Here is a 25791-nt window from a genome sequence, read left to right on the forward strand (position 1 = left end):
CAAAGTGTCTATGAAAGGAACGAGAGAGGGAGAGAGAGAGAGAGAGAGAGAGAGGGACTGAAGTTTGAGTTTTGAGTTACTGGTAGAAACAGAGGGAAAAGAAAGGGAAGTGAGTTGTAGGATTGCCATTTGTCCAGTGTAGTGTAGTGGTTAAGAGTGGTAAACTTGTAATCTGGTGTTCGCGTCCCTGCTCCTCCACATGCAGCTGCTGGGTGACCTTGGGCTAGTCACACTTCTCTGAAGTCTCTCAGCCCCACTCACCTCACAGAGTGTTTGTTGTGGGGAAGGAAGGGAAAGGAGAATGTTAGCTGCTTTGAGACTCCTTAAGGTAGTGATAAAGCGGGATATCAAATCCAAACCCCTCCTCCTTCTTCTTTTCCCCCCTTTTCATGAGTAGAGTCGTCATAGCGATCCATAGTTAAAAGTAGAAGTCAGCAAATGTGTCCTCCTTTTTGCTCTTCAAAATATGGCAACCTTATTAGGGCTGTGTTAGCATCTTGGAGACTGTCTGTATTTAAAGAATTGATGTGAGGCAGCAAATCTTCCTGTCTATTAGAATGTTTAAGCTGTCTCTTCTGAACTTGCATGCTTTTAAATAAACCAAAATACTACACGATCCTCCAATGATCTTCTTCTAATGGAAACTAGGGCTGCAATCCTAATCCCACTAACCTGGTAATAAATCCCACTGGATTCAATAGGACTACCTTCCGAGTAGACATGAGTTAGGGTTGTTCACGTTGTTCAATCAGCAAGTAAGGCAAATGTTTAAGTTTAACACATGACTCCAAATTCCTAGGGACTGTTCCAGAAGAAAAGAAAAGAAAAGAAAAGATAATTTGACAATAGCTACAGCCTTGGTATATTGCTTGTTACAATCAGGAGGACTAATGAGAATCTGGCTATGGTTGCCTTTCCAAGTATATGCCAGGTATTCTGTGCCTGAGCCCCCTGAGCATGTCTTGGCACTGAGATTTCTTACTGATTTGGGTTTATGGCACCATCAGCTTTCCTCATACATGCCAAGACCCTTGGCTCCATTTCAGAGCCTGGAATGTGGATTCAGGTTTTGTGTGCAGATTGCCAAACTTTAGTGCCATTTTAGATGAACAATCCAATAACACCAGACTGACTCTAGAATGAACAGTTGTTTTTCAAGGTAAAGGAAGCTGCTAGCCCTAGTTTGGACAACAATCCTTGTTATCATTTACATTTTTGGGGAGGGTAATCAGCTTCTTATCTTCTCTTTCATTGCAGGTTCATTCCTATACCTCAGTACATCAGAAAGCACGAAGTTCCTCATTTTGAGCCCTTGGCTGAAAAGCACTAGTGAAGACTGCACTGTGCAAGTGGCTGTCTACAGATACTTCCAGCAAAGTGGGGAGTATGTCGCTCAGGTTATCCATGCTGATGAAAGCCACAACAAAATCCCATTGATACCAAGCAGAGAAAAGCACGGGTAGGTCCAACATAAATACTATATAATATTTTATTATGCATAACACTTGAATTTAGCTTTAAGAGGATTAGGGTGTTTTTTTAAGGAATTAAGAATTGGAATCTGTAGGAGTAGAAGTATCTGTAGACTGTTTCCTAGCTCCACCTTTCATTGTGCAAATGCTTCAGCTTAGATGGATTAAGTGGGAGAAGGAATGCTGCTGCAACAATAAAATAACTTCCATTCTGTCAGTTGTAGTTCAAATTGGGCTTTTATGATTATGCCAGCTGCTCTTAATATCTTTCACTTACTCCCACCACCCACTCTTTACATCCAATCCTACTTTCAGATAATTCACTTTCCTTTTTATCCATGCCTATATTTTGATTATTTCTGATTAGCAGTGGTAATTCTTTCACATTGTTCTGCTGGTTGCTTTCCTGTCTGAAATCTTAATCATCAAACAATAGCACGAGAAATGTACAAATGTTGCAATTTGCCATTTAACCTGCCCAGGTGTCTCCTTTCATGATGGACAGCCCAGTATTTCCAGTGTTGTCTGGGTTGGTGTCTCAGTCAGGAGTCCTAGGGAAACCTCCTTCCACCAGCCACAACACAGGCTCACCCTCCATTCCAGAAGATGTGGATGCACTTTGGGTTGTATCGATATCAGTGTGGTTCCCACTGCCCCTTTCTGCTGCCCATATATGTAAGCTGGGTGTGTTCATGGGATATGCTGCCCACATATGTAAGCTGGGTGTCTGTGGGAACCATGTTTGTGCAAGGTGTTTAGATCACATGAAGCACCTGCATGCATAAAGCTTAAAGAGTGAGGACTGCTGTGGACGAGTATTTAGAAATAGCAACCAGTGTGAAAATTGTCAAACTGGTCTTGTTTCAATTGCATTGGCTTCCAATTTGTTGCTGACCACAATTCAAGGTGCTGGTTCTTACTGATAAAGCCCTACCTAGATGATTTGGAGCCAAACTATCTGAAAGAGCTCCTCCCATGTGAGCCTGCACAAATTTTTTCATCTTCACCAGAGGTCTGATTTGTATGTACAACCAAGAGAGGCTAGGTTGGTGAGTACCTGGGGCACGGCCTTCTCTACAGAAGCATCCTGAGTATGAAACTCTCTTCTTAGGAAGGCCAGTTTGGCTCCATCTTTGCCTAGTGCTAGATGAGCTGTTTTGTTTCATTTGGTTTTGATGGTTTTTAAAATTCTGCTGTCTGATTTTGTTCCTTTTTTATAAAATGTTTTTTATTGTTGTACTGTTTTCCTTATTGCATGTTACCTTGGCACCTTTGAAGGCAGAAAGCTGATTCATAATGCTTTCCATAAATAAGGCCTCCTTTCAGACCTTCAGCTATGTGCATGGAGGTCAGGGCTGGGCCACTGGGATGCAGTGTTGCTGAAGGAAAGACATGATCCCACCTCTTCCTCATGCATTTGCTCCATGAGGTTACAGGAAGCTGCCCTACTCTGAGTGAGACCATTGATCCATCTAGCTCAGTATTGCATATACTGACTACAGGTGGGATTATTTCCTAGCCCTACTAGGCGATGCTGAGGAGTATTATGGTTATTTATTGCGTTTCTTACCCCCCTTCAGCAGAGGTCCCCAGGGTGGGTTGCAGCATGCACAAACACAATCAAAACAGCAAAAACTAAAACCCAACAACTAGAGGTGTTGAGGCGAAGCAGCCTCATATCTCACGGGGAATATTTTTTACATTGTACTGGGAGAGTGATATCTAAAATCATTTCCCCTATGCCATCCCAAGAGATGGATTTAGCCAGGATTTGTCCCACATTTTAGAAATCAATCACAGCAGTTTGCACGATGTGTCTCTTGTCAACAAATTGCATTCAGGAAGTGCTGCCTGATGTGGTCTGCCATCTTTTGGTGTTTGATGGGCTCACCCATCCCACTGACATTCCATGAGAAAAGTCTGGGCTACACATCCAACTAGGCCTGGCCGGGGTCATAATTTGGCCTGTGATGCTGTTTTTGCCAAGCCATGCCCACCTAACCCAAACCTGACATTATCTATTACCGTATTTTTCGCCCTATAGGACGCACCGGCCCATAGGACGCACCTAGTTTTTTGGGGGGGAAATCAAGAAAAAAATTTTTATTTCCCCCCCAGGTTTGCGCAGCCATACCCAAGCTAGAAGAGGGAGACGGAGCGCACCGTCTCCCTCTTCTGCCTTCAGGGACAGCCTCTCTAGCCTCCGTGGGGCAGCGGCTTGCCCCGCTGTCCCCGAGGTTGTAGGGCTGGGGGGGGGGGAGAAGCAAGCTTGCTTCTCTCCCCCCCCCCCAGCCTCCAGATCAGGTGGGGGAATAGCGGGGTGGCGGTGCTCCGCCTCCCCGCTATCCCCCGAGGTTGTGGGGCTGTCAGTGGGGAAAAGCAAGCCTGCTTCTCCCCCCTCCCCCGCCAGCCTCCAGATTATGTCGGAGAATAGCGGGGTGGCGGTGCTCCGCCTCCCCGCTATCCTCCGAGGTTGTGGGGCTGGCAGGATGGAGAAGCAAGCCTGCTTCTCCCCCCCACCAGACTCCAGATCAGGTGGGGGAATAGTGGGGTGGCGGTGCTCCGCCTCCCCTCTATCCCCCGAGGTTGTGGGGCTGTCAGGGGGGAAAAGGAAGCCTGCTTCTCTCCCCCCCCCCCGCCAGCCTCCAGATCATGTTGGAGAATAGCGGGGTGGCGGTGCTCCGCCTCCCCGCTATCCTCCGAGGTTGTGGGGCTGTTAGGGGGGGAAAGCAAGCCTGCTTCTCCCCCTGCCAGCCTCCAGATCAGGTCGGGGAATAGCGGGGTGGCGGTGCTCCGCCTCCCCGCTATCCTCCGAGGTTGTGGGGCTGGCAGGAGGGAGAAGCAAGCCTGCTTCTCCCCCTGCCAGCCTCCAGATCATGTCGGGGAATAGCGGGGTGGCGGTGCTCCGCCTCCCCGCTATCCTCCGAGGTTGTGGGGGAGAAGCCTGCTTCTCCCCCCGCCAGCCTCCAGATCAGGTGGGGGAATAGCGGGGTGGCGGCCCTGCGCCTCCCCGCTGTCCCCCGAGGTTGTGGGGCTGTCAGGGGGGGAAAGCAAGCCTGCTTCTCCCCCCCCCCGGCAGCCTCCAGACCAGGTCGGGGAATAGCGGGGTGGCGGCGCTGCGCCTCCCCGCTGTCCCCCGAGCTTTTGGGCTGCAGGCTGCTGCCCGCAAGCCTTGGCAGCCCGCGGGACCTCCCGCCGGGTTTGCAAGACTTGCGGATAGCTTCCTGAAGCCTGGAGAGGGAGAGGGGTCGGTGCGCACCGACCCCTCTCGCTCTCCAGGCTTCAGCGAAAGCCTGCATTCGCCCCATAGGACGCACACACATTTCCCCTTCATTTTTGGAGGGGAAAAAGTGCGTCTTATAGGACGAAAAATACGGTATGTCAGGCATGGAGAAGGTAAAGATGCTGATGGAAATGAACTATTGGGGGCCTTAAAACACACTCCTGATTTGTTTCTTTGCAAATGCGGCTTGTATTCAGCACCAGATACAATCCTTGCTAGGATTAGTTCCACTTGAGAGCTCCCAATTGGATTGGACCTGGGGGCTTCTGTATGCAAAGCAGATGCTTCAGCACAGAGTTGCAGCATTTCACATAGGTCCAAGAAGACATACATATATCTATGGAAATGTGCAAACTATGTAAACAAAGAGCCTCTTAATCTTGGGGTTGTGGGTTCGAGTTCCTTATGGGGCAAAAGGTTCCTTCAATACAGGGACTTGGACTAGATGATCCTTGTGGTTCCTTCCAACTCTACAATTCTATGATCCATGTGTTAAACCAAACAAACAAACAAACTAAAGGAGATCCAAACTAAGGGGGTTGCATTTGATCCCACTCCTTATGAAAAGTTTTGCTTTAGCATCAGGCTAGATAACCCAATAAAGGAAGCTCCCCTTCTCCTTTCCTGGTCCCTGGATAGTAGCTGACTGGAGAGAAAGTACAGCTGTAAGACCAATGGGGAGCTTAAGTGTGCAGCCCAACAACTGTCTTCTCTGTGTCCTCTGTTGGCAAAGTGCCTGAAATTTATGTCCTGTTAGTACAATATGCAGATCGGCCCTGAGAGATTCAGGTGCTCTTTCACCTCTTACTACTTTTAATAGCCTGATATCTTTAAAAGGTAGTAGTAAATAGCATTGGCAAAGTCTATCCATCTGGGACAGGGCTTAATTTTTCTTTTAAGTGCTCTGCAGGGAAAAACAAACCCCGAAAGGACAGTTTTCCTCATCATACTGATGCAGTGATGGTAAAAGCTACATCTGATGAATATTGGCTCAGTTGCAATCTCTTAAAAGGGACAGGAATATTGTCTTGAATGGAGTGTAGCAAACCTTGTCGATATCCTGATATCCATGTTATCCCCCGGTGAAAGGTTTGGGTGCAAACTGGAGCTCTACCTTGGTGTCTGACTATGTCCTTTTACACAAATCTTACTCCAAGATCTGGGAAATTAGTCGCCTTTTTCTAAGGATATGTTCTACTGAACCGTATCTGTTCTGAAGTGTAAAGAAATCAGAAACTCATCTGTCAATCTAGTTCATGTAGAAAAACATTAATTCAGCCTTCCGATGGGCTCCTAATCAATGAGGGGTTTTATTTCTGCCAGCATTTTTTTTTTTTTTTTTAAGTATTAGGTTGTACGTATCAAGAAGAATGCTCAGGTTTTCTATCAAGTGAAAGCGTTTTGCTGTTTCTGGGCTCTGGCCAGCCGAAATATCCCCTTCCAGTTGTGTAATTAAGATTAATTGCCAGTGATGTCTCAATTTGTCAGACTCTGTGTGTTCTCTTAGATTGTGGTTAGCAGCAAAACAGCAGGGGCACAGTTGAGCAAACTCATTCTGGATGCTTTTAAAGTAATTTTTTTTGTTCAATTTAGAATTCAATTTGAATATATGTTCAATAGAAATTCCTGGTGTTCTGATTACCAAGTTTACCTTCATGGCTGCAGAATACACACTGCGAACAATAATTCAAACCAGTCATCATATATTTTTGTTTTGTTTAACATGGCAGGCTGCAGAGATAATGATTATAGCAGTAAGCCATGCTGGCTTATTCTTGTATGGGAAGACACAGCTGATTAACTGATTGGAGGGTGTGTGTGTCACCAAACAAGGATACCAGGTACTCCAAACAAAGTAGTAAAAACTGAATTCAGAGGGGAAATCTACGTCTGATGCTAAACATATCATATGGAGTTGAGTGCATGTTTTTTCAAACAAAAACAAGTATCAGGAGCTGGTGTTTCTATCAGGAATAGGACCACAGTTTAGACTATTTTACCTAGCACATTGAAAGGGGCTTCTGAAGATCTGACAATCAGCTCAAGGTAGTTCTTTGAAGACCCCTGCAGATAATTAAAGGCGGGGAGACATTGTGATGTCAGTTGATTGAGCTGCCTACCTGTCAAACATGGCCAACAATTGGTGGGGTAGATAACCATCTGTCCTGCTGCTGAGATCCAGTTCTCCACCTGTAGTGTAGTGGGAGGCAGATTTCTACCCTTCCCCATGGCAGTCCTGATGAACATTGTTCCACACACCTCCCCCCAGCTGCTATTAGCCCCCCAGCTGAAGCTTCCATTGACACCACTTAGGCCAACATCCCGAATCATAAGACCCATCAATCCCATCTTGTTTTCCTGGATCTTTCCCACATTTTGAAAATGCAGATGTCGAAGGTAAAGAAAACAGACCAGTTTTCCAAAACAGAAATTTTGCCTGCTCAGTGGTGAGCTCCCCACCACAAAAAGGCCTAAATACTCTCACTTGCCCACTTGTGAGTAGTGCTAAATGGAGCAGTGGTGATGGAAAGTGCCAATTTTGGCCAGGACCAGTGCAAGGAGGCAGATCAGTCCACAAATGTTTGCTTGGTTTGCTAGCAAGCTTCTTTCTGCACTTGCCACTCCATTGAATCTTACCTCTGGATTACAGACTACAACCTCTGAGTTGGACATTGGAAACACTGTTGACCAATGTCAGTGTTTCCAATGTCCAACTCAGAGGTTGTAGTCTGTAATCCAGAAGGTGTTTCTCAAGGCCTTTAGTATTATGGGATTCAAATGCCCAGCTGCATGAAGAGAATCCCCTTTCTGCCTTCCATGAGCTGGGATTTCACTCAAACGAATGATTAGTTGCCACGGTGGGGGGGGGGTATCACTCTCTTCTCCTCAACCACTTATTAAAGTTGAACACTGCTTTGCATGGATGTTAAATCTGGCAGATAAATGACTATCCCTTTGACTACACCAGCTGATGATCTAAGCAGGTGTCAAGTGTCCATTATCCGTCCCCACAGTTATTTACAGGACAGAAAAATGAATGGCCTTCTAGCATGCATAATGAGGATTTTGCTGCTTTTTTTCTGGAGTATAAATTTTGATTGATTGGGGCTGTTCCCCTTGCATAAAGCCCCCTTCATGTGAAGTGCTGCCTCTGTGTGAAAATACTTTGGTCTTTGGGATACAGTGTCCATGAGAAACTATAAATAATTTAATAGAGAATGGGCAGCCTTCAAAGAGAATTCTTAATGTGACTATGGAAATGAGCAGCTGAGACATCAGTGTACATTAGGTTTTTTGATTTCTTTAAATGTTCTGGAGATGTATCTCCAATGAAACGAACTTTTACATAGCCGAGGGAGGGGCTGATATCCAAAGAACTGTAGCCCATGCCTATGCTATTATTTTAATGTATGGTCAGGTCATCTCTGGAACATTGTGGCCACGTCTAGAGCCATGCTCATGCAACATTTTTAGAAAGATCTTGACAACTGAAACATGTCTTCTTAGGACTATCTACTATGACCCCATTATCTTGTTCCTGGTCAGTCAGCTCCAGTTCAGACCCCATTAGTGTATACAGTGGTACCTCTGGTTACAAACTTAATTTGTTTCAGAGGTCCATTCTTAACCTGAGGTACCATTTTAGCTAATGGGGCCTCCTGCTGCCACCGCACAATTTCTGTTCTCATCCTGAGGTAAAGTTCTTAACCTGAGGTTAGCAGAGTCTGTAACCTCAAGTGTTCATAACCCGAGGTGTTTGTAACCTGAGGTACCACTGTATGTGAAATTAAAACAAATTGCAATCACAGGTAGCATTATTGCCGTGAATCAAGGATGGCTTATCACTACTAATTAAGTTAGCAAAATAAAGGATCCTTTCTGCTTGCCGGGTGACTGAAAAGCAAGCTGTGTTCTCTCAGGATTCAAGATGTTTAGAGGGGAAATAGCCCATGTGAACAGTTTTGGATAAATAAAACAACTTTTTGACTGTTTTCACTTATCATTCCCCCCTCGGCTGATTTGCACAGATAAGATGAGCAAGGACCAGAGGCAGACAGCATTGTGGGTGTGATTCTGTGGATGTGTGGTGCTCTATGGTGAGGGTGTGTGGTTGTCTGTGTGTCTGGGCCTGCTCAATAATGAAATGTGGCTCCCAAAATATTTCCACTAGGGTAATGCAGCTCTTGGCCTGCAAAGATTCCCCACTGCTGGATTACAAAATTCTGCTGGCTTAATACTCATTCTAGTTTTTGCCTCAATGAACTTTACTTGTCCTTGTCCTAGAACCATTTGTAGAAAATCCTTTGCCAACCTGGTGCCCTCTATTGTGACAGATGGGAATTGTAGTCCATAACATCCGGAAGGCACCAGGTTGGTAAAGGCTGGTGTAGAGAATATGTTGCCAAGGCTCTTAATCCTTCTCCTGCTTACTCTGGGTACATGAAAGCTGGCTGGTCTCCAGCCTGCTGTTGTGTGTTCCATCCCGTCCCATGGCCAGATTTGGCATACCTAACCTAGGCAACAGCTCTAATTGCCTACTTCTCACCTGTCCTGGCAGGTTGGCTCATTTCTTGCTATCAGTATTCTTTGACCCTGTAAGATCCAGACTTATGAATACAAGACAGTTCCCTCTGTAGCAGGAGAGAATAAAAGGGTTTCAAGGTACTTGTACTGAAACCTGAACTGAGAACATGGAGTAGCTATTTTCATTCACGCATGAGTCTGGTTACCAGAAGAGATGAACATTCTCAAATCCCACTAATTTCTAAAGGGAAGAGGTGGCTACTTGACACCTCTGACAATCAGGTTCCATAATGGAAGCAGAAAATGTGTTTCACTGAAATTAATGCACTTGAAAGGCAGTATGGCGATAAATTAATTTCAGGTCGGATTTTCTCATATCTCAAGTTGCTCATTGTGTCAGCAAGTGTCTTTTTCTCCCCCGTTAGCCCGAATAACATGTATTAATATCTGATAAGGTCTTCACAGTTCATGTCCATTTACAGGAGGAAGAAAAAGCAAGAGCTGTCAGGCACTACTCTTTGATTGGGGTTAAGCCAGCCAAGCAAAGATTTTTGCTTGCACCTTGTGGAGGGGGGATTAAACTGTAATGCGACAAAGCAGGAGCCTGTATTAAGACCATATAAGAGAAACTGTGCTCCTTGCTGTGTCAATGGGCACTTTAAGAAGAAAAACATCCAGCTTGCTGCTCTCACACAATTGATAAAATAATCTGCATGTGTGGAGACAGCAGAACACAGAAGAGGGTGCTCTTCTTGCCTCTGTCATTAATATACATGTTTCTGAAATGCCTGAAAATGTTACAGTCATGATTGTACTCTACAACTGATTGGCTCCATCTAATTAGATTTGTCGTGAGCTGTGGGGGACACCAGAAACACTGGGCACCTTAAAAAAAGAAAACCAGGACAAATGTGTTCAGTGTTTTTCAGAGGGTCACTTTGACATGAGACAAGCTGGACAGGACATTTACACTATCCATGTGTGTCTAGCCAGGTCTCCTGAAAAGTAACCATTATTTGAGTACTCCTTCTTTCAAAATACTAGAACCCAGGGTGATCCAATGAAGCAGAATGTTGGAAGGTTCCAGACGGACAAAAGAAAATATTTCTTCACAAAACCCAGTTAAACTATGGCATTTTCTCCCACCAGATGTAGGGATGGCTACCAGCTTGGAAAGCTATAAAGAGGATTAGACAAATTCATAGAGGATAAGGCGATCAATTCTCTACTATGGTAGTTATGTTCTAGATCCACTGTTGGGTGCAACATAAATACAAGTGGCTGTAAACTAGAGGAGAGTAGAGTACTCTTGTGTTTGGGTCTTGCTGGCATTCTTCCTATAGGCATATGGTTGGCCACTGTGAGCACAGGTTGTTAGGCCAGGTGGACCTGATCCAGAAGTGATCTTCGTATGCTCTTTCTCCTAAGTGTGTACACGATTGCAACCTTTTTCTGAAGAATCCAATAACTGTGAGTCTAGGGTAGACTGTAGGAGAAAAGTCTCAAAGATAAGTTCTAAAATGTTTCATATGATATCATTATTCACGAAACATTTCTGTTGTGGAGCATAAATTCTTCTTCCAAGAGGTTTTCTCACCAGCAGTTTTGATCTAGTAAAGGTATCTTGATTTTGAATCCTATTTAATAATTTGTTTATTTCATTTATACAGTAGATCACTTTCCATAAAGCAGAACAAAGTAATTTGACAATATGATAAGAGCAGTATGATGGCAGTCCTACAGTATTTCTTTTGACAAGCCTCCCATGGGCACATAAGGAATTTCTGTTGTCACCAATTTGGTGCAAAACTGAGGTACCAAAACAGTTAAGTAGCCAATCAGCTGCTGCTGTACAGGAAGGACTGTAAAAAGGCTTTCCTGAGTAACAAGATATTCTTAGCTCTGACACATCCCTTTCCTTGATCTTCAGTTCTGCCTTCTGGCTTCGCTGTTAAGTTCTTCTGGGTCCAATTTCTCATCTTTGCAGGATGTGGAGGTAGATTCAGAGGATGTCTCCGAAGCCCATTTTGCCAACAGTTTTCCATCCTGAAGAGATTATGTTGTTAGATTCTGAAGACTCCAATTAAAAAACCCCAGCAGAACCACAATCTCCCCTGTACTGTAAGAGTTGATGGGCAAGGCCCCTTGAAATAAAAAAAGGATTAACTTACTAGAAACAGAGGTTGCTGTTGAGATGGAGCTGTAGCTCGCTCTAAGTCTCAGTCTGGGTTTACTTATTACTGAATATGGCAATTCAGCTTATTGTGGTACACTGCTGAATATTGCTGACTATGAGAGCTCCATGTGGAGCTATCCTTGGGGCTACCTGCTTCTGCTTGACTTCATCTTATTAGAACCTGAACATTACCTTGCTTTATCATAACATAACCTGAAGGAGCATCTCCACCCCATTGTTCAGCCCAGACATTGAGGTCCAGCTCCGAGGGCCTTCTTTCAGCTCCCTCACTGTGAGAAGTGAGGTTACAGGGAACCAGGCAGAGGACCTTCTCAGTAGTGGCGCCCTCCCTGTGGAATGCCCTCCCATCAGATGTCAAGGAAATCAACAACTACCTGACTTTTAGAAGACATCTGAAGGCAGCCCTGTTTAGGGAGGTTTTTAATGTTTGAAGTTTTATTCTGTTTTTAGTGTTCTGTTGGGTGCCGCCCAGAGTGGCTGGGGAAACCCAGCCAGATGGGTGAGGTATAAATAATAAAATTGTTATTGTTATTGTTATTACTTGAACTTGGATCGTGATTGATTTTGTTTTACTTTGCTTGCTGGAATCTGTACTCATGCCCGCAGCCCCATGCTTGGCTACGAACCCATCTGGCTGAGGCTGTTTCCTGAAACAGAACACTTGTGAACTGTTCTTTGGCACTGGCTCTTGCTTCAACATCTGCCTTGGCCTTTTCTGCTGGTTTCTGCTTGTTCACTGATCTGACTTCTGCTTGCTCCTCCATTCTGATTCCTGCTTGTTTCTTGGCCCAGGTCTCTGACATGCTCCTTTGCTTAAATTCCCACATCACAGCTCAATTCTTATGGCTGCCGACAGATCATCTCTGGCAGCTTACTCAAACGGAAAGCACTTTTATAGTCTTTCCTGTGCAGGACAGTCCAGTGGTCAACTTCAGTGGAAAGAGTCAGTTTATGGCTGAATAAAGTTACCTGCATAGACAGATGCTCCAATATGTGTTTTCATGGCTCACCATGTAAGACAAGCCTCTGGTCCTGCCCTCAACAATGCATGGCTTCTCCTAGCTTTGCTGTCCACATGTTCTGCATGGAGGTCTGAGGTCCCAAAGAGTTTGTAGATGGACCTCAATGTATGGGAGCTTCCTTGTGTTCTGAAATGCTGATCAAACAGGATTTCTGGAACTGGAGAAATGTAATAGTGTAGCTAGAGGTCTGTGTGCAAATGCTTGCCTTCTTCCGCTATCCACATAAATTTATGGCTGGTGGGAACCCTGGGTAGATGCTGGCAGGGGCCAGAGGTATGGCTCGGCAAACTTTTTAACACACTTCAACCCTTCATATTAGACAAGAAGGGGAATGCCAGCATTCCCATTTATGAAAGCAGAACTAGACAATCCTTCCAAATTTAATCCAGACCAGGAGTCAGGAACTTTCTGCTTGTAGCTGTTGAAAAGCATGGGGGAGAGGACAGAACCCTGAGGCACCCTACAAGTGAGAGCCCAGGGGTCTGAACACTCATCCCCCACCACCACTTTCTGAACACGGCCCAGGAGGAAGGAGCGGAACCACTGTATAACAGTGCCCATAGCTCCCAGCCCCTCTAGATGGTCCAGAAGGATTTTATGGTCGCTGGTGCCAAAAGCCACTGAGAGATCCAGCAGAACTAGGAAACAGCTCTCACCTTTGTCCCTAGCCCACCAGAGATCATCGACCAGTGCGACCAAGGCAGTTTCAGTCCCGTGATGAGGCCTGAATCCTGACTGGAGGGGATCCAAATAGTCCGCCTCGTCCAGGTGTGCTTGGAGTTGTTCAACAACCACTCGCTCAATCACCTTGCCCAAGAATGGAAGACTTGAGACTTGGCAATAGTTGGCCATATTGGCTGCATCTAAAGATGGTTTTCTAAGAAACAGCTTGATAACCGCCTCTTTCAGAGGGTCTGGGAAGGCTCCCTCACAGAGAGAAGCATTCACCACCCCGCAAAGCCAGAATGGGCAAGGATCAAGGAGACAGGTGGTTGGTTTCACTTGTCCTCGGAGGTAACAGATTGGAATTGATCCCACGCAACTTGACTAGACAGGACTCTAGCACTCTCCCGCCCCAGCTCCCATGGTGGAGTCTATCTCTTCCCGAATCTGAACGACTTTATCTGCAAAAAAACTTTGCAAAATCATTGCAAGAGATCATGTGGCCCATACTAGGCCCATACTGGAGCAGGTGGTTCTGCTAAATTGCGAACAACCTGAAAGAGTCTCCTGCTGCTGTTTTCTGCAGATGCAATAGAGACGGTGAAGAAACTCTTCTTCACCGTCGCTACCGCCACTTGGTAGGCTCAACATTGAGCTCTAACTTGTGTCCAGTCAGCTTCAGAATGAGTTATCCGTCACCGGCACTCTAGCCATCTCAGCAGTTGTTTCATTGCCCTCAGATCCATGGAAAACCACGGGGCTGCCCCGGCTCCATGCAATCGGAGAGGGTGCTTCAGAGCCAAACAGTCAATAGCCCTGGTTAATTCCACATTCCAGCGGGCCACCAGGGAATCAGCTGAAAGGCCATCAACATGGGATAAAGCATCCCCTACCACTCTCTGGAAACCATTTGGATCCATTAAGTGTCGGGGGCGGACTATCTGAATTGGTCCCACCTCCCTGCAGAGGGGAAGGGTCACGGAGAAGTCCCCTTAGCTTTGCAGAGAACAAAAGGGGATAATCACAGAGCCAAATCAAATAGGTAATGCAGTATCATTATGGCACTTCTCATTTAATTGTGCCCAATTGTTTGGGATCAACCTTGGAAGGAGAAAGGATAGAGAAATAGTCCCAAAACAGCCACAGAGAACCGAACCAGTGGCTGAAAAAAGCTGCTGCTGATATTGCCACACGGAAGGTACAAGTGTTGTGTTTTCAGGAAACATTTCACACACCATCAAAGCTGTACATTTGCCTTGAAAAATGAAATGAGCAAATATTCAGTGCAGCCCTATCTTGTACTTGCTTCTCATCGACTAGCTCACTGACGGTGTTTGTCAATGGCATTTAATGCACTGTAGTACACTTCAAATAACTGTTAATTCTGAGGACCTGTAAGGACCCTCAGCTAGGGCACTTCACTCATTTCCACCTACACAAGCAAGCAAGCAAGCTTCTCCACTGAAATGTGGCTTTTTTAAAACAGAAGGCTGCCTCCCTGCTTTCGAATTCTGTAGGTTGCTGTATTACATTCTATAGATGGTGGGCAAAACTTCTAGCTGTAGAGCTGCATTGATTTAATTCCTATTGAATTCCACAAAACTTTTTCATTGGGATAATGCAAGTGACTGAAATTGAATTTATTGCAAGAAGACGGAACTGCAAAGGGGAACCAGCACCACCGTTGCATTCTGATCCTGTTGGTCGCTTCTGTCATCTATTGCAGTTTTCTTTGTCTGTCCGTAGGTAAAGCTGCAGCAAATGATAGGCAGGCTCTGCACTCTTATTGATCCTTTTGTAATAAAGAAATCAATTATTCCATCTGGCTGCTAAAAGAGCTGATATAATTACTCCCGGGGTACATAATAGTGTCAGATTATTCCCTAATGGTACTAGTCACATAGCTCCTGCATTGTATTATTGTGCTGCTTAAAGAATGCTTTGGGCAATCTGTTCCTATAAATCACTTTGCTAAGGAGGGGGGAGGAGAGAGAGAGAGAGGCAAGAGCAAGGCAATTATTTTTTCATAATCTATTATTGTAACTGCAATTGTGTGGCTTGAACATTGTCTGGGAGGCAGAAATAAGCAGAGAGCACTGCAACTGATGTAGGATTGTCCATGTCAGTTAAATTAGCCAAGCCTCTTCTCTCTCGCATAAAAAATATGCATTCTTTGATTTCTTGAGAGAAAAAATGGGTCTCAAGGAAGAAGACACTGACTGACTCTTTCCTTCCATACTTCAGTCAAGACCTATGCTCTCTCGGCACCAGTTGGAGACAATCCTACAGTCGCTGTGCAGGCTTCTAATTTTCTGTAGTGTACAAAAGTTCTGGACTGGGGTAACCATTGCATAAACTTCTTATATTATGGTAATTCAAGTACAGCCTTGCAGCTAAGTCCACAAAAGCTTCTAGCCCACGAAAGAGTGTTTATTAGTCACTTCCTTACACACACTCAGGTTTTTTGTTTGTTTTGTGGGTGGCAATGAACAGAAAGCAGAGCCAATTCTCTCCCAGCTTACAAAGCCTTTCATAGGCCAAACCACAATAAATCTAGACCTGGAATGGGCAATTTTAACATGAAAACTGCTGGCAGGGGAAGTATTAAGGAGCCTGTCCTCCCCATCCCTGCTCCCATGGTAGTCTTCTGCTATGGATTGCAACCTCCCCCCTGCCGAAGGATGGGGGTATATTTAGGAGAAAACCTACATGCAGTTGAGCACCACAGAGGACTGTTCTGGACAATCTGTTTCCAGAGGAAATTAACAGTGATATTTGCTTCTGTGTGTTGAACTGTACATGCGTAGGTGACATCCAGACGCTCTGCCCATGCATGTGTGATGGAGGTGAGGAAGGTGCTCAGGTGTTGGTGGGAGAGTTTTGCCCACTCCCTCCCTTCCACATGATGGGTTACGTCAGGGCTGATTCATCCCAATCTCCCTTGGCCTTCTGCCTGGTTCAGCAGAGGCAAGTCTTGCTGTTTGTAAGCCTTTCCTAATAATAGTATCAATTTGTACTTTTTGCTCAGAGTATATTCTTCAGACATTATTTGAATATTTTGCCGTATAGCAAAAAATAAATAAAAAATGGTGTTCCTAAGCCCAGAATGCAAAACTGCAGCATAAATATGCAGACTGGTGGGCTGAAGATGAAATGTCTGCAGGACTCATATTTATTAGATACCAAGGCAATACTGTACTTGGCATGTTAAACAGCAAAACAGCACTTGAGTTTTGAAGGTTACTGCTAAACATGATATACGGTGGTTTTGTGGCATGCACAACTCACTCACTTTGATTTCATTGACAGATGCCAAGAAAAATAAATGAAGGGCCTTCTGCCAGCTGTGGCTACATAGACTTGAATGTTGTTCCTTGAAGCATTTCCCCCCAGTAGTTTACTGTTCTTTCTATCTCTCTATCTCTCCCCCTCCACACGCATATTTTTTTTCCTTCGGAGTGATGGCTTCAAAATAGAGACAAGGGAATGTATTTACTTATTTATATTATATGGCCACCTATCAATAAATATTATCAAGACACATACCCATACTTCCATTCTACAGTTTCAACGAAGTGCATGGCTGCACATGCTCTAATGCGCCCAGTCCCTGTTCTTCTCTCATTGTATGTATGCTTGTATGTATGTATCCAGGCATTGACCACAAATGGTCTCAGGGTGGGTCACATTCAAATAAAGAAATGTTGTTGTTGTTTAGTCGTGTCCGACTCTTTGTGACCCCATGGACCAGAGCACACCAGGCACTCATGTCTTCCACTGCCTCCTGGAGCTTGATCAAACTCATGTTGGTAGCTTCAAGAACACTGTCCAACCATCTCATCCTCTGTCGTCCCCTTCTCCTTGTGCCCTCCGTCTTTCCCAACATCAGGGTCTTTTCCAGGGAGTCTTCTCTTCTCATGAGGTGGCCAAAGTATTGGAGCCTCAGCTTCAGGATCTGTCCTTCCAGTGAGCACTCAGGGCTGATTTCCTTAAGAATGTATAGGTTTGATCTTCTTGCAGTCCATGGAAGAAGAAGAAATGTACTTAATGCAATTCCTCAATGTAGCATTAAACCAGCACAAACTGTAGTTTAATCTACTTCCTATAATATGTACCATCAGAAGCTTTCCCTGGTGCCCACAGAGTGCCTTTGCACTGTTGAAATTTGCCTTGAAAGAAGCATTCTGCTATAGCCAATAGACATGGGTGTGCGTGGTGCCCACAGCAATCTGTGAATATACCCATGGCTCAAAAGGTTGGAAATCCCTGTCCTAGAATAAATCAGGTGGCTCGGTATATAAGCCTGCCCTCCACCAAAGATATGAAGGAAGAGAGGAGTCTTTATTTTTAGCCTGCCTTGCATCGAAAAATCTCCAACAACAATACATTCAATTAAATGAATAGATCAGGTAAAAAATTAAAATTAAAATTACAGCTTAAAACCTAGCAGCAGATTACTATCCCATAAAGACAAAAAGACAGGTATTTGCCTGGTGCCAGGATGTCACAATAATTTGCATCTGGCTTACATCAAGGGGGAAGACACTTTGTTATCTCAGTGCCACCTCCAAGAAGTGAAGAACACTTCTGACACAGGAAGAAGTGTTCCTTCAGTCACCTAGGACCCAAGTCATTAAGGGCTTTATAGGTCAATGACAGCAACATGAATACATCCTGGGAATAAAGAGGCAGCAAATGAAGATCTTCCATGATTAATATTATGTGATCCCAGGTGGCTGGCCCAGTCAACATTCTTGCACTCATGATCTGCACTAATGGAAGCTTCTGAAGTATCTTAAAGGGACACTCAGAGGAATTCACCATCTCCTGGACCCACCCAGTCCCGTGCTGCTTGAGACAGCCTGATAATTGTCTCTCAGAGGCCATCCTGAGGGAGCCCCACATGGATATTGAGGTCCTACAGCACCAACACCTGGGGTGGGGTGGGGGTCTCTAGAAACCTCAGAGACCACCTCAGACACCTCAGGTCGTAATCTGCAACTGAAAACCAGGTACAAATTCTATTTCTGAATATTGATCTGGCAAGGGAGGGAGATATAATCAGATGACAGCCACTCCCACTCCCCAGTCTTCTGATCTAGGTTGGTTCTGCACTGAATACCTGAATGAATAAAACTAAATAAATGCCTCCCATCTCATCTACTTTGATAATACACACCAAGTCAGCCCTGTCAACCACATTAAATCATGGATGTTAGAGTCTTACTATTCAGCGGCAGCACCAAAAGGCATTAGGAGCATCTGCCTGGGCATCCTGGTTTGGTAATGTACCAGAAAAGGCTATAGCTCTAATATTTCTTCCTTCTGTGTCCTTCCCTCAATGCCATTCCTTTGTGTTGTTGTTGTTTTTTATTTTAAAAAATTAAAAGGAAATAGTAAATTGTGTATAAGGAAAGTGCACTAGCTCAGAAACGAAAAGTGAGCTACAGGATAGCTATTCTTTTTTAAAGGCCAATTCTATATTAGGTTGCAAGAGCAGAAGCATATTGTCCTTGACATCAACCAAAGTTGCAGCCATGACTATTTTTAAAGAACGTAAGCAAGCTTCAGATGAATTTGATAATATCACGGAAATGAATTCCTTAGAAAGCAAGATGGCTGAGAAGAAATGAGATTAATTGGCCTAGTTTAGTTTTAGTACACTGAGAAGATGTAATAACTTTCCCCCGATATTAAATAGAATCTTATAATGAGGGCTCAAGTAGTTCTCCAGTGTTAAATTTGTCCACACTTAATAATTCCATTCCATTTGTAGATAACTCATCCAACCAAGTTCTCTGGGTGGTTTACATAAACATCAAAATACTGTATAAAATACAATTCACAGTAGAAGCATTATTACAAAAATACAATAAATCACAAAAAACAAAAACATTATGTTTTGTCATGTGTACATATGCACAAGTTGTCCAAACATTTTTTTAAAAAGTAGATCATACCGTAGTGTTTATATCTAATGATTTTGAAAGACCCCCAATTGATTAAAAAACCTCTGGGAAAGCTGTGAAATAATCACTCCTAGAACTGAAATAAACAAGCATGTAAGTCTGGCAGACATTTCATTGACTATGGATTCAGTTCTATTCTTGACTGAATCCAGGGTCAAGATTTTGATAAGATCAGTGTTTTTAAAAAGAACCGTGATGAACAAAGAGGCTTTATATTGCAGAAGAGGATAAATTCATCAGCAGTGCCAAGGGTGCTCAAATGGGCCAGGAATGGAGAGATATCCATGCTTTCTTATTGCTTTTTGTCAGAGAAGCTGACTAAGGTGTTTTCTTGCGAAGATCAGGCATGGGAAATTTACAGGAGCTCTTGCTACAGTAGGCGTTGAGGGTCAAGGAGTGTGTGTGTAAAATCCAGGTAGCTGAATTTTCTAAGAATTGGTTCTGGTACTTGCATTTTTTCCAAATATCCCCATCACCCTATGTTAAGCAAGTGCCAATAATATAGAGGATCTACTGGAAAGCAAGATTGGAGGCTTTCCATAGCTTGTAGGTGACTTGAATGTAATATGATGTAGCAGGCATGGACAGACTTCTGAGCTTATTTTCTGTGTTCAGGGAGTAAGCTCCCCAGGAGCAACAACAGATAGATGAATGGAAAATTAAGTCTGGTGCTGGGAAAACTCCTCCATCTGCAGCCCCAGGCTCATTTCTTGACAAAAGTCAGGCTGCTGTCAGTTCAATAGAGTTGGCACAGAAAGTGGCACAACTGCCGATTTAACTGGTGCACAGCATGGGCAACTTAGGGTCTTTGGTGCAGATAATGGAACTCCCCGTAGAGTTCCAGGGAGACAAAACAGAACAAAGGCGGAAATGAGTTTTATTAAAAGGCTGTGATACAAAATCACAGTCTAGTTATTTGAAAGCTACCCCAGAAACGAAAGGAAGGAGAAAAGGAAATGAGTCGTGCACGGCTGCACCTAGACAGGGACAGCGGGAAGGAGAAAAGGAGACAGAGAGAGCAAACTGAGATGCGGGGAGAAGAGGGGGGAAATGAGCTAAAGGATCAGACATGAGAAAAGAAAGAAGGGAGGAATAGCTTTTGCCTATCCATAAAGGTGCAGAGATCAGGCAACCCTAGGCCACAGTAGAACTCTTACCAGGCAGGAATGCTAGATGCAAAAGTCTAGGACCAAGGCGGGGTCATCCAGGATCAAATGAGGCAGAGTGTCTTTCTGCAGGATCGCTCTCATAAAGTGTAGGTAGTTCAGAGGTTGGAAATATTGTTGGCATCTGTATGTCTCGAGAAAGAGTGGAGTGCACTTCCGGGGGTGAAGCCAAACTGCTGTGTTAGCAGCAATGAATTGACCTCCCTGGGGAGCGGGGAGGCAAGCCTGGGCAGTGTGCATGGAGGTCCTGTGCTGCCCAGATGACAAAACCCCCCTCTCGGCCTCACCGATGTGATCCAAAGAAAAGCAGAGCAATACGTTTGGCACCAGTGTGGCTGCAGGAGTTGCTGGAAGGAGGCGTACAAGGCAAAAGCAGCCATAATACAGCAAAGGTAAAGGTAAAGGGACCCCTGACCATTAGGTCCAGTCATGACCGACTCTGGGGTTGCGGAGCTCATCTCGCTTTATTGGCGAGGGAGCTGGCGTACAGCTTCCGGGTCATGTGGCCAGCATTGACTAAGCCGTTTCTGGCGAACCAAAGCAGCACACAGAAACGCCGTTTACCTTCCCGCTGGAGCGGTACCTATTTATCTAATTGCACTTTGACGTGCTTTTGAACTGCTAGGTTGGCAGGAGCAAGGACCGAGCAACGGGAGCTCACCCCATCGTGGGGATTCCAACCGCTGACCTTCTGATCGGCAAGTCCTAGGCTCTGTGGTTTAACCCACAGCGCCACCCGCGTCCCATAGTGCCACCCGCATCCCACCATAATACAGTATTACAAGACAAACAAGGTGGTCTGCTGGACCATATGCTGAAAGGGTCTGAGAATCTGGGACCAACTTTTTTAAGGGAATAAAGGGGAGAGTTGTGCTTGATACTAGATTTAAGGTTGCAAAGGTCCTCAAAGCATTTTATTTACTGTTCAGTAATGAGCATTAGGGTGTTGCCCAGATTGTGTTAGGATGAAGGAGAGGCTGGCTTAGCACAGCCCAGAGCAAAGGGGCTTGGCCACTCTCTTTTTCATTTCAGTGGAGGCTAGTCCAACAGTTTGTCTGCCAATTTGGGGACAAAATCAAGGCAATCTGGCAAAATCTCCCTTAATCTGAGATAGTGTCATCAAAACCAATGACACTTTGCCCTGAGGATTGCCTCATCCCCACATGACTGGAGTCCCCCCTCCCCCCCAGCTGTTTAGCAGTTTGCTTTATACGTGGTTCAGAAATGGGTCAGTGCAACAATCTTGATTTTCACATCTTGCACAGCAGTATTTTGATTTACTGTTCAGCAAAACAGGCTCAGTGGGCGCTTCAGACCCACCAGAGTAGCATTCAAAGGCTCTTGCTCCCTTGCTGACAGTTTGTGAGAGTCTTCAGCGGCCTCTTTTCGATACCATTTAACTCTCTGAGTCACTGAACATAGTTGCCAGTTATTTACAGAAAGCATCTAGAAGCCACATGACTATTTTTTTGTATGAAAACAGAACTCTCAAATGCAGCTGCTTTCTTGCCCCTCGTTTAATAGGTTTACCAAACCTAATTTTCCAGCTGAAAAAACAGCAGTAAAGGTTGACTCTGTTGAGAGTAAGCGGAGTTCTGCCTAATCTTGCTGGGTTTGAACTTTTATCAGTCATGCAAGCAGATAAAAATGCAGAGAAAGACAAAACACACATAAAATAATCTTTTATTTTTTAAAAGCCTTTCTTTCTAACCTGTTCCATCAATCAGTATTGTCAACTGTAGAGATTAAGAACCACTCACAAACATATGGAGGTAATGCTTTGTATTGCTTAAGTCTTGTTAAAGCGCATAAGCTTTCTGGCTGAATACCAGTCCTGCACAACTGACCCACTAAGCTGAATATAACCCTCCCGTACCCTGCGGCCTGCTGCCTGTTTTTGAAGTCTCCAGCAGCCAGCAAAACCAGGAGATTTATTGATGACACCACATGTGGCTAGTGGGCTGTGTCCAGGCAGGGAATCACAAGTTATGCAGAATGAGATTGCACAAATTTCTCTTGAGGCCAAATGGGAAGGAAGCTGATCATAGAATCATAGAGTTGGAAGAGACCACAAGGGCCATCGAGTCCAACCCCCTGCCTGTACAGCAAGCAAGATTTGTGACAAATGCATCTGACATTGGTAACTTAAGAAAATAACCTGTACGCTATGTATTTATCACTTACCGAAAATGCACTAATTGTAGAGTTGCCAAATCTTTTTACTGGCTTCTGCTCCTGTGCTTTTGACAGCAGCTTGAGCAGTAGGTTTTAGCAAATCGGGGGGATCAGCAAGTCTGTCAGTTTCAGTTTGTAAATTTCTTATTCTCCCAATCTTAAATTCAGTTCTCTACATTTCCACATCCTGTTGAGGTTGGGGTTTTTTAGGCCTTATGAAAATGCATTGGCATTTTAATGCAAATTTCCCCTAATATACCACTTGCTGTATGCTATCTTCACCAATACATTCATACCTTGGATCCTGAATGCCCTGGAACTCGGACGTTTTTGCTCCTGAATGCTACAGTCCTGGTTTGCAAACATTCATTTGGAACCTGAATATCCAAAGGGGCTTCTGCGGCTTCTGATTGGCTGCAGGAGCTTACTGCAACCAATCAGAAGCCACGCTTTGGTTTCCAGATGTTCTTTGCTAAAGAGAGCCCTGCCCTTATGACCAGCTGCAGCACATTTGTATTTCGTTCTATTTTCTTCTTTTCTCTCTATATGTCTGGGACATAGGGTTTATTTTTTCCTTCTATAACTTGGGTTAACCTTTCGAGCTTGGTGAGTTTGCAGACTGAATCTTGGGAGCCTTAACATCCCAAAGCATTGCTGCCGGTCTTCAACCTGTGGGCAGAGCCAAAACTGACCTTTCATTGGGAATGGAAAACAAAGCGTCAGGTAGATACAATCATACTCTCTGCTCTCACAGTGGTCAACAAGATTTCTTAAGAAAGCCCACAAAGCAGTGCATGTGCAGAACAGCAGTTTCCCCATGCTTGTGGCCTGATTGTGGGATTCCCAAGGGATCTGGTTGTGCACTGTGACAGCAGAATGCTGGAATAGGTGGGCCTTTGGTTTGATCCAGCAGGGCTCCTATGTACTTATATAAACCAGTCACATGAAGCAACTTTTAGAATTCATTTCTATAGCAAATTTTGTATGTAATGGAACCACTGCCAGACCGTACCACTTCATAGCAGGGGGAGAGAGCTGTCACATGCAGTTTCCACCCACCTGTGGAAAAAGCTCCCCTGCATACATGAAATTAGGGACAAGGCTGCATTGCATTTGATTTTCCTGATTGCACATTACAATTCCTGGTTGCATCTGTAATGTGGTACCGCTGGCTTTTGAGGAAACAGCATAATTTCCCAGGGGTGCAAAGGGATGTAATTTTGTGGCGTCAACTCCGTTCTAGGGATAAAGAATCCATAACTGGTGGTGCAGAGAGAAGCAAAAACAAAGCAAAGCAAAAACAAAAACTCTTTTGGGTGATACAACCTGATCTGATTAAAGAAGGCTTTGGAGTTACCCTGTGATTTTGCCTTCTGTGTTTCTTAATCTATTAATTGACTTGATCTGTCAGTTAAAGCAACACAATTACAATTTTTTTGTAACCGCTTGATGGACCTACTATTAATTATTTGTAATAATCACGGATACAGTGAAAACGTTTTTAATTTAAGGGTGACAAGTCCAACATTATTTCAAATCTCTTCTGCTTCTGAAAGGATTTCTGAAGCTAAAGGAAAATAAATAAATAAATAAATAAATAAATAAATAAATGGTGCTTTTTCCTGCAGAGGCCCTTCTATATTTACTGGAGAATCAAACAAAAAACAGTCCTCCTGTTTCTGTGTTGTTGTTGTTTTCTTTACCACTAGAATTGTTGCATACATTTTCACAAAAGATCTTTGTAGAAGTGTGAAGTCAGCTTTGTAGACTTTTATAATACTTAGGATCTGACAAGGTTTAGCTAGTAGCTTTCAGTCTTCCTGTAAAAAATAGTAGTAGTAGTAGTAGGTGCTTTAATAGATTTTAAAAAGACAAACCTGGGGATATGGTTATACAAGCTCCAGCTTGAAGTCCCTCCCCCTTTGTCCTGTTTCACAACAATAAAAATAAATATCCAGCATAGAATTTATTATTGTTATTATTTATGGGGCTTAAATAGGTTTCTAAGCAGTTTACAAAATATAGAAAGCAATTACTCTGTATTGTTAAAATGCACCCGAAATGAAACACACAATAAAACAAATTAATTAAAACATTAGTTAAGATGTGCAATAAAATAATTCCATTAAAATATAGCAATGGAAACAAGATTCTCAGTTCAAGAGTTGAAGGGAATGCCTGAGTGAACAGGTGTGTCTTCAAGAGTTGCAGGAATGCTAAAGGTAAAGGTACCCCTGACCGTTAGGTCCAGTCGCGGATGACTCTGGGGTTGCGGCGCTCATCTCGCTCTATAGGCCAAGGGAGCCGGCGTTTGTCCGCAGACAGCTTCCAGGTCATGTGGCCAGCATGACTAAGCCGTTTCTGGCGAACCAGAGCAGTGCACGGAAACGCTGTTTACCTTCCCTCCGGAGTGGTACCTATTTATCTACTTGCACTTTGGCATGCTTTCAAACTTCTAGGTGGGCAGAAGCTGGGACCGAACAACGGGAGCTCACCCCATTGCAGGGATTCGAACCGCTGACCTTCTGATCGGCAAGCCCTAGGCTCAGTGGTTAAGACCACAGTACCACCCGCTTCCCCACAATACAAATGAGGCCTCTCATATTTCAGCAGGGCGTGCATTCGACAGCTCTGGTGCCACCAGCGATAAAGTCTTCCTTGGCTTCGCCAGAAGCTGATTGTCAACAGGCTATGGTAGGACTACCATGTAGATATCCATTTGTAGATATTTGCAGATCCTAATAGGCAATAGAAGTAATCTGGTGCAGATTACCAGATTCAGGTAATCTGATGCAGAGTTGCTTACGGCTATATGTAAGTAACAAGACCTTAAAAGTTAGTATGCAAGCTCACCTGCACACTAGAGAACTGGGTCGCCTGTATATAAGGAAATAGATAATTTATTCACATTGGCAATAGGAGCAGCGGACTCGACACCATTTCATAAGGTTGTAACTTCATTAATATAACAATTAAAAGGAGATCCAAATGCAGACCTGTTTTACTCCCCTGAAAGTTGGAATTAACATTGTTGTTTGACCTGTTGGGGGTTGTTGGAAGTGGTAACATGCTTGGAAAATTAATGACCACCGAACTGAACAAGTCATATCTGGGGAATGCATTTTCTAAAACTGGAAACTGGAGGGATAATTTACAATCAATTAGACTGAAGCAAAGCAAGCAGCAAATGGGTTACTTAAGCTTTCGGCATAAACAAGATTTCCTCGTATTTTTTGAACTAAAAAACAATAAAGCTATACTTGTACCTGCGGATTTGGTTTGGTGCTGAAATGTGGTGATATAAGGATGGTAGACAACTA

General features: G+C 44.2%; 1 protein-coding gene across 1 annotated transcript in view; it reads left to right on the forward strand.

The window, feature by feature from the left end:
* The window catches only part of ALK (ALK receptor tyrosine kinase), a 564868-nt gene that overhangs the window by 250754 nt on the left and 288323 nt on the right, over positions 1-25791 (forward strand). The window contains exon 4 of the mRNA XM_083434390.1: positions 1258-1459. Coding sequence (XP_083290516.1) covers positions 1258-1459 — 202 coding nt within the window. The remainder of the gene's footprint in view (positions 1-1257; positions 1460-25791) is intronic.

The sequence above is a fragment of the Podarcis tiliguerta genome, assembly GCF_965153285.1.
Source record: "Podarcis tiliguerta genome assembly, chromosome: 3".
Taxonomy (NCBI): Eukaryota; Metazoa; Chordata; class Lepidosauria; order Squamata; family Lacertidae; genus Podarcis; species Podarcis tiliguerta.